This window comes from Ursus maritimus (assembly GCF_017311325.1).
Source record: "Ursus maritimus isolate PB19 chromosome X unlocalized genomic scaffold, ASM1731132v1 scaffold_X1, whole genome shotgun sequence".
NCBI classification, from domain to species: domain Eukaryota; kingdom Metazoa; phylum Chordata; class Mammalia; order Carnivora; family Ursidae; genus Ursus; species Ursus maritimus.
The window spans coordinates 10,324,592-10,334,073 of NW_024423319.1; the positions used below are offsets into that span (position 1 = coordinate 10,324,592).

The 9,482-nt window shown below is 47.5% G+C and overlaps 1 protein-coding gene across 1 annotated transcript in view; it reads left to right on the forward strand.

Annotated features, from left to right (window-relative positions):
- LOC103672857 (zinc finger protein ZIC 3) overlaps positions 1–9,310 on the forward strand; it is a gene marked incomplete at its 5' end in the record, with an annotated part of 12,575 nt that extends 3,265 nt beyond the window's left edge. The window contains one exon of the mRNA XM_008701558.2: positions 9,161–9,310. Coding sequence (XP_008699780.2) covers positions 9,161–9,310 — 150 coding nt within the window. The remainder of the gene's footprint in view (positions 1–9,160) is intronic.
- Between the last annotated feature and the right edge of the window lie 172 nt (positions 9,311–9,482).

The window sequence follows — 9,482 nt, forward strand, 5'->3', positions numbered from 1 at the left end:
GGCGCTTTTGCCCAGTTCTAACTTCCCGGGCAGACGGCTCCGCGGTCTCAGGAACTAATTGGAACCTTCTCGCGCCCAGGAACAAACTGGCGCCGCCTCTTTTTGTCTCTCTTTTCTGGGTTACTAGGAAGGGACTCCGAATGTGATGAGAGCGGATTGCTTACAAGCGACTTAGCTCTCGGCACACATTCGGGGAAGGCAACCATAGAAATGCTAATGGAAACTAACTTTCGGTTACTTCCGCTCTTTTTTACCCTTGATTGGCACATCTCCTAATTAAATGACTGATACTTTTGTCAAACTATTTTTATTTGGAGTTCCAGGTTCAATTCAGCCCTTCGGGAGGAAAGCTAAAGTAGAAAAGGCACCTCAGTTTCGTGGCTTGTTCCGAACATCTTGTAAAAACTGTCCGGAGCCCCTGGGTTTATGTAGTTTTCTCTTTTCGAACGTTAAGCACGACGACCCATGCTTTTTAGTACTGGGTTTAGCAAAAGCGCCGCATTTCAAAGAGGCGAATTAAAAGGTACAAAGAAGGGACTGAACGTGATTGTCCCGTCCCCAGTCCATTGTCCCGCCCGGGCTGGGTTACGTCGCCGAGGTAGCGGCGGAGCGTGGCCACGCGTTGGGGGCCCTGGGCCGGGTGGGATGGAAGCACAAGTTAGGGGAAACTTTGGAGGAGCCAGAGGTTTCCCCATCCTGCGCGAGAACAAAGGGACGCGCAGGTTCAGGGGCCGGCCCTGCCCCACCCCCGCCCCGACCACCACTTCCCAGCCCAGCGGGCTCAACCGGCGCTCTCCATTTTTCTCCAGGGAAACGAGATGCCACAGCCGCCCCCAAGTCGGCGCTCCCTCTCCGGCCAGACCGCCGGGCGCTCCGTCTCCCGCTACTGGGCCCTAGGAAGCCCCGGGCCCTGACCATATTTTCCCCTCTCTGCGTTTTTGCCTCTTGCAGGTGAGAAACCGTTCAAATGTGAATTCGAAGGCTGCGACAGACGCTTCGCCAACAGCAGCGACCGCAAGAAGCACATGCATGTGCACACCTCGGACAAGCCCTATATCTGCAAAGTGTGCGACAAGTCCTACACGCACCCGAGCTCCCTGCGCAAGCACATGAAGGTAATTACCTCTTTATTAGCGGTCGGCGGTTTATAAACACTCGGCCCGACAGCGGGCCGCGGAACGGAAGCGCCCGCGCTGCCAACCCTGTATCTTCCACGTTATATCCGTTATATCCGATTTGCTCCAGCGGTGACACCTTGAACCCATTTTGGGCACCCGGGGGCGGGGGCGGGGGAGAGCACAGTGGGGAGAGCACAGTGGGGAGGAGGAGGGAGCAGAGGGAACAATTGGTTGTTTACTGGGAAGCTCTAACCGAGCTCGCCAGGGCTTGAGGTTGTAGTGGCCGCCTCTTCCCGGCACAGCCGGCGGTGGGAGTCCGGAGTACCCGCGCCGAACCCGGGGGTGGGTGGTTCATTCGCTCTTCGGCTGCCGATCAAACAATAGGGCGGACGAGCGTGGTCTGATTCCCACGCATTTGTCTGCGACCTCGCAGCGCCCAGGGCGCCTGTGCCACCTCTCTCCGTACCTGCTTTCCCAAGCCAAAGCGGGGTTGGTGAAACCTGGGCCGGGAGGGAGGATTTTAGAGGCCCCCAAAGACTAAGTGCTTATCCCACTCCATCCGCGGAGAAAGGGCATGAGTAAGACAGGGTGCTGTATTCCTTTTCCGTAATGCCAGTCTTAGGGCTGAAACTGTTTGTTGGCGACCATCTCCGGGTTTTCTAGACATCGGTAATACGGAAATTAAAAACAAAAAAACCCCAAATCAGCAGCAGTTCTTGTTTAAGTGGGTCACTGGGCGGTCTTGCTCTTATAGTGCTCGAATTCTGCTCTTGTTTTTGCTTGCACAATGCCAGTTGGAATTATATTCATTATAATATATACATGTTAATTTTAGGTTCATGAATCTCAAGGGTCAGATTCCTCCCCTGCTGCCAGTTCAGGCTATGAATCTTCCACTCCACCCGCTATAGCTTCTGCAAACAGTAAAGATACCACTAAAACCCCTTCTGCAGTTCAAACTAGCACCAGCCACAACCCTGGACTTCCTCCCAATTTTAACGAATGGTACGTCTGAGGACAAACACAAACACAAACCCTGTTAACCATAGAATGGACCAAATGCATTTTAAAAAAGGAAACTGAGACCAATCAGATGGAAATGGAGTTTTTAAGGCAAGAGGCCATATATAGGGTTACATCTTGTTAATTGCAATTGTCCAGGAAGGTTTTGGGGCAAGATCCAAAAGTAGCCATGCCCTTTTCTCAGGATTAGAAAATATGTTTTGGCATTTGAAGGGTTTTCAAAAAAAAATCTTTTTCACTGCTTTTTCCTCCTTTTTTCTTGCTCTCTGCACACCCCATTCCTAAACTCCTTCAGCTCATTTTAACACTTGTCCTGTTTCTTGAGAGGAAGTTATAGAAGGCTTGGTGGTGGTGGTGATGTTAAACTGATGGAAATTCTTCGCCTTAGTGGTGATTGTTTAAACTCTCACAGTCTTAAACCGTGCCAAAGTCCTGTTATGTCTTGAACTTTTCCTCAAAGCATTACACTTGTGAATGTATTTTTGTCTAATGGGGTCGAAACTGTTGTTCAGTATTTTTTCAGGCTGAGGATGTGATGTTACTCTACACAGATTGTGACGTTTAGTATACAGTTGCCTTTTGTAATAACTTTTTTTTTTGTAAATACATATCCATTGATGCCATATTTATCGTTTGTAATTTAATTATTGCTACAAGTGCCGGGAACTGAACAATATTTATGGAAAAAAATGTTTTCTAACAAATGCTGTACAGCTTTTGATTATAACTGCTTTAGCATTAAATTTTATTGTTTTGAAAGAAGAACACAATTTACAGTTTTTGAACCACTGACTCCTTTCTCTTGTTTTGTAACAGCCTCCTTCTACAAAGAGGAGACGTAAGCAAATGAAATCTTGTTTGTTGGTATTTATAACTCACTCAGATCCCTTTTTTAATTGTTAAATTATTTTTCTATTACAGTGTAGATTCCTTACAGTGTCAGTTTCCATCTGGGGAGACCCTCCTTTCTTTATCTGTAGCTCAGATGGTTGTTTAACTGCGAGTTTAAATGTGTTTGTCCTGGATTTTCGGCATGCAAATCAAATATTACTGATCAGTTCAGTTAGTGGCCATGACATCTCAATCTTGTATTTCAAAGACTGAGAAGCTGGATTTAATCATCCCTGCCCTACATATATAAACATAAGGTAACCTAATGAGTTTTATGTCCCGTAGTTTTTTATTACCTTACATAAAAATGAACATTGTGGCAGGATGCATGTCTGTGTATTCTATCGAGAGATCACCCATATACATATATATGTTTGTATCTATGACTTATCTAATCTGCCTATCAAATCTATCTAGCTATCTATATATTTTCAAAAGTAAGCGTATGTCTGAAACAGTGGTGATGAGTAAGGCCAGTTGAACCCGCTTACTTGTGGTTAAAGTGCTTCTTAAAAGAACCAGTCCATTTACAATTTTGGAAGGCAAAGGCTGACTTGTTCTGCTGTATATAGTTCAATTCATAATTATCAGTTATTCATAACATTTTCATAGCGGTGTAATAACTGCAGCGGTTCTGAAATGGTATGATGGAAAGAAAAACATTTGCAAAATATGTATTTTTAAAGTTCATGGTTTGTAGGCACAGATGTTAAGAGCATTGTTTCCATTAAAATCAATAACAATGAAAAATGGTTGTTTGCTTTGTGATAAAATATTAACAATCCATTTAATCTTCAGCGAAGCAACTCATTTGGACAAACAGTTCTTTTACATTTGTTATATGAAAAAACTGATTACTATATTGTGGGGTTGGACTGGGTAGAGTATTGACTTTTTTTTAACTAATTTAGGGTACCGTTTAATATTGAGAGCCCAGTCTCTGCATGAATAACCGGCTTGTGAATCAGCAAATAGAATGGTGGAGATAAGGAATTGTAAAGAATTTAGAAATGTAATGAATAGGCTTAAGTACCTCCTTCTCTTGAAGGGGCAGTGCTCTAGGTTTTTTTGGTGGCCGCCAATTTGGTATTATACATGATCATTTTGAATTATAGAATTTTGTTTATTGTTCTTTTTGAAGAAATAAAGTCTTGGCACATCTTATTTATGTTATAACATTTTTGTATTTAGTGCCTGATTTTTTTTCATGTTCAAATAAATCAACCTTAAATTGAAATGCTCAGAGAACTTCTGATAATTAAAAGAAACTTTGATTTCCTGGATACAGTTGAAGCAGTCTATTTTAAGTTATCTACTGATCTTTGTCAACAATTATTGACAGTTTCTAATTGCAAATTGCTTTGGATGCAGTTTTTTGTTTGTGGAGAATGGGGTTTTTTTGCACTTTCCTCCACCAGTAGACAAGGCAAGGGCCTGAATGCCATGAACAGAGAGATTGGGATGACTTCACAAGTGATGAGCAGGTAACCTGGTCAGTCCACCACTCCTACCCCAGACATTCCAATCTTGACCTTGACATTGAGGGTGCTGGACCAAATTCCTGTTTCAGGATTTTTCCTTCATTTCAAACCAGAGGCCGTTTTAAATGCTCAGCAGGTTTGCAGAAAGTGTATATTCATAATATTGGTGCTGAATGTCTTCCAACCTAAGTCTGAATAGTGTTTTTAGTCTGAAATATGCATTGAACTTCCACAGTTTACTGTTTTCTCCATGAATTTCCTCTCCACCCCCAACTTAACCTAATCTTAAGTGGGCGTTGACTGGTGGGTTGGTTGCAGGAGTCTCTCAGAAACTTGCTTCTCCTCCCTGCCAGTAAAAATACTAAATATCTCTTTAGGAGACATAAAGAAGAGTTTGATTTTTCCTTAGCAGGCTTGGTTTTATTCTACCATAAAATTTTACAGTAAAGCACTGTTGTCCTAAGAGGGGAAGATACCAATTAATAATGATGATAAGTAACATTAAGTAAAAACTTTGCTGCCCCTCTGCGTGATTTCCTCTAATTCTGGTGTAGCATCATGTTTCTCAAATAGCCTATGTCCTCTGCCCTGTCATTTGTTGGCAAAGAAAAGTTTATTTTAGTAGAAAACTTTTCACAGATTTTCTTCCTGTAATCTGACTCTGGGAGTGCACATTTATATTCTTGAATTTTCAGTAAATACCTTAAAGAATAAGCACCCCCCCAAACAAAAAACCTTGCAACCCTAAAGATGGATCAGCTGGAAACCATGAATGTCAACTGGGCTCTTAGTGATCTACCTGTTATTTTCCTTCTTGCACCTGGTAAGACCTTTGTTAAAAGTCCATTATCTTTTCGAAAATGGGTGGTTTAGTTTAAGATTTCCACTGTTGGGTGGGGAAAGGGGAGGGGTCTATTTCCCAGCCGGCAGAAGTCTGGCCTTCATCCAGTTTGGAAGGTTAAAGATCAGGGTCCAGGCTAAGCGGGGCAGTGGGTCTCAGCTACTGCGAAGGTTGGAGAGCGAGCAGGGACCGCCTCCGCTCACAAAGCCTCCCTGGAAAGTAGTGCTCAGGACCTTCTCGCCCCTCCCCCCTTCTTGCCGCCTGCTGTCCCCTTGCCGCTGCGCCCCTGGCACCCTCTCCTCCCCCGATAAGCTCCCCCCGCCCCCGCAAACAGGAGAGAAGTCGAAGGGCCTCTTGCCACTCAAGTTTCTATAAGAATAGCCACTGGCGTGCCCATGCCCCGAAGGGCGGGTTCTCTGCCTGGCAGCTAGGCTGCTTTTCTCTCTGGCTGGCTGACCCTCGAGGCTTTGCCCCGGGGATGAGGCCAGGCGTTTCGGAAGTCAGGGCTCCCGCTCCGCGCTCCTCGGGCCCCTCGTCGGGGCGCCCAGGGTCCCTGTGCACACACGAAGCTTTTGCAAGTCCTGGTCGAAGCTCGGGCCGGGGGGAGGGGACCTCGTTTCCTAGGGTCAATTCTCTCGCGGTCTCGGCCCGCTGACCCTTTGACCTCCACCTACAGGGCCCTTGGCGGCCGTAAGCCGGCGGTCGCCCGGGTTCCGCGGACGCTTCGCGCCCCATCGCCTCCCGGCCTCATTAGGCCGGCGGGGCTGTAAAGCAGGAATCAGCCGCTGCCTAATCCGGACCTGGGGTCAATACGAGCCCAAACAATGGTGAGCTCCGAAGGCCACAGCGTAGCGGTGGCCGCAAACTTTGTGTTCCATTCATTTTCTCCAGGCGGTGGGGGTGGGAGGAGGGAGGGAGGCACTCGGACGCCCGGAGGCCGCTCCCGGCTGCCGCTGCCGGGGCTCCTAGGCGGGCGTCCTCTAGCTCGGCCCTCCCGGTTTCTTCGCAGGGCTTGGGGCGGGAGGGGAGTGAGGCCCGAGGCCTGGTTGGCGGCCCGTGTGGGGGTGCGAGTGTCCGAGGGCCGGCCCGGAGGGGGCCGCCCCCGCGCCGGGAGCACACTTTGAAGTGGGTTTTTAGCGCGCACGTGCGAGAGCCGGGCCGGGGCCCGAGCAGGGACCCGCTGCGAGGAAAGAGTAGGCTCGGCCGGGGCCCCAACCCCTCCCCCGCTCCCCGTCGCTCGGGCCTTTTCAAGCCCGCCGGCCCCCCCCTCCGCCCCCACTCCCGCGCAGGCGCACACCCCGCAGCCGTCGAGCCGCTCCGGCGGCCAGGGGGTGGGGGGGGAGAGTTGAAAGCGGCTTTGCAGCGCTGCGGCCTCGGCCGCGCGGGGAGGGAGGGAGGGGAGGAGAGGGGTGTGGGGAAGGGGGGTGGTTTTGGGGCGGCTCTCGAGTGGTGAATATGGCGGCCGGATGCGAACCCCCGCGGAGCGCAGCAAAGCGCTGACTGAGGGCTGCCGAACTGTTGTGTGCTTTAAACTCCCTGGTTCTTCCTCGGCTCCGAGCGCCTCGCGGGAGAATGTAGGTCGTGGCGGCCGAACGCAAAATTGTGGAAAAAAAAACGGAAGCGAAGAAGTTCTTCCAGGGCATTCTGGGCGTGGGAAGTTGGCGAGCCTTCTGGGGGTTGGGGCTCCCGGGGGACTTGGACTTGAAGCCCGCTGGAGGCCGCCCCACCCTCCCGTCCCGACTGAAAAACCTCTGCTCCGGGCCCTCAGGGGTGGGGGATGCCATTTTGAGTTCTTGTGCTGGGCCGGGAGTCCGCGGCAAGTCCGACCCCCTCAAAATGCCACAGAGAGGACGCTGTCTTCTCCAGGACAATGGCGGGGCCCGGGAGGGGAGCACGCAGGTACCATTTCCATATAAAACGTGCCATTGCGAGTTCGAACCCTACACGTTGTTCGGGCCCCGTTTTCTTCATATCTCATTTAACCGTGGGCCTTTGAGAAATGGCACTGTCGTAGCTTTTGTGTGTGCTGTAACAGCTGGTGATCCTAAGCTAAGGGCGGGGGGGAGGGTCACAGTCCCGAAAACTTTCATTCAGCTTTTGCTTAACTGCCTAAATCCTGGCCGGTGAAAGAACCCCTGGTAGCTCTGGGATCTCGAGCTCATGTTTTTTTTTTTTCTGCAGAAAAAGGTTGTAGATTCACCTTTGGATGTGTGTTTCGGGAGGACCAAAAAAAAGGGGGGGGGGATAAAAAGATGTAGCTGTTGACCCCCGCCTCCCAGGAAAATAAGCGGCACAAATTCTTTCAGGTTGCGTCTTCGTGGAGACCAACAGCTAAACGAAAAGGCAGCCTTCTCGGGGCTGCCCACTGTCGAGCATTTGGGCACCTGAGGGTGTGGGGCAGTTCCCGGGGGGCCACCTTGGGAAGGGTCCCAGGTGGGTGGGCAGGTCATTAACAAAGCTGGCCTAGATCTGGGGGGAAATCTGCAAAACAGTGCCTTTATCTGCAGAGAACAATTGATGGGGTTGTCTTTCCTCCTTTTCAGTGCACAAAGAAGACGGCTTTGGAGCAAGAATTTGGAATATGCATTTAAGTTGTCGTGCTTTGCATTGGAAACCCCTGGGCAATTAAAATAATAAGCATGCCTTGTAGTATTTTCTGTCCTTTTCTTATGTGTAATTCCTGCAAGTCAAAGGGGCTGTAGCCCCTTCTGCAGTTTGGAAACTTGTTTTGAAATTGCCACCAAACAGATCTTTTTTCCCCCTTTGGTTGAAGTTTCCTTCCAGGGCTTAGCCACTCCCCCCACCCCCTCACTGGAATGGAGTATTGACATCTTTGAGAGATCAAAGGAGGTAGATGGTGTTTGGTCTCTACTTTTATTTTTCCATGCTGTAGTTTGAACCCTGAGCTTTGAGCTTTTCCCTGGTTAAATCTCTCGGTACTGAAAGTGTGAAAAATGAAAAGTTCATTAACTTGAAAAACCTTTAGCCAATGGTTAGGCAGTTTGTCTCTCTAAGAACTACAGAGCCTGGATTGTCTCTTAAATTGACATTAAAATCAAGCTAAAGATGCACTGGTGAATTGTCTCCCCTGGATACCTGCGGTGTTCTTTGGGTCATTTGATATGGTAAAACTGGTAGATTTGCATTGGAGTTATGTGAATGGAATTTCTGCAAAACTGGATGAGTGATAAGTTGGTAGAACTCTTATATTTGTTTGAGGAATCTGAAGGGCACTGCTTTTCCCACTGAGACTTGGTTTCTGTCATAACCATTGAAATTTAGAGCTTGAAAAACACTGAGTTTGCAGGAGGCATTAAAAGGGGGAGTGGTTCAGAGTACTTGGACTCCTAATAACACAGGAGCAAAACTTCTTTGAACAGGATTCAAGAAACTCTGGTTTCAACAAAATCTCATAAAATGAAAGAAAATATCTTTCTTTAAAAATCATACAACAAAGCAAACAATTTTGCATATTTTTAATGTGATGACAGTTCAACCTGTTGACTAATCTGATGCATAGAGAGAAATGTGAGTTTACGGTAACTGTAGAAATAGCCGGCACCAGATGGCAAGTTTATTATGTTCCATCCCTAATAGGATGTGTATGCTGGCTAACATGTTGCATTGAAACACAATGTATGTGAAGACCATTGGAACGTATGGTGTTAAAAAGAAAAGATTCCATTGTGTTCTATTATAAACTAGCATTTAAAACAACGTATCCAGTAACATTTTAAGAAATTTTTCTAAGAGTAAATATAGCCTGTTTTGACCTATCTGCAGTTCACTTTTTGTTTTTTTGCCAGTGTTGTCCTGCTTGGTATCCGGGACAGTCTCTAATTCCTGACGAAGAACTTGATACTGACGTTGGTATGCAGCAGCCAGCCCTCCATAACACTACCTATCCTAAATGCAGGGTTAATGCCGAACCTACTGTGCAAGAAATGATTTACTGATGAGGTTTCAAAGAAAACCACATCAATTTGGATGTCTGTTACCTTGAAGTGATCATTTTAAGAGTAGTAGCTTCTTCCCTAGGTATAAAAAGACTATTTTCTTCTTTTGGTGTATTTCAGTCTGTGTTGAGCAATCGTCTGTGAAATGAAAAAGCAAAAATGCTACCCCCCC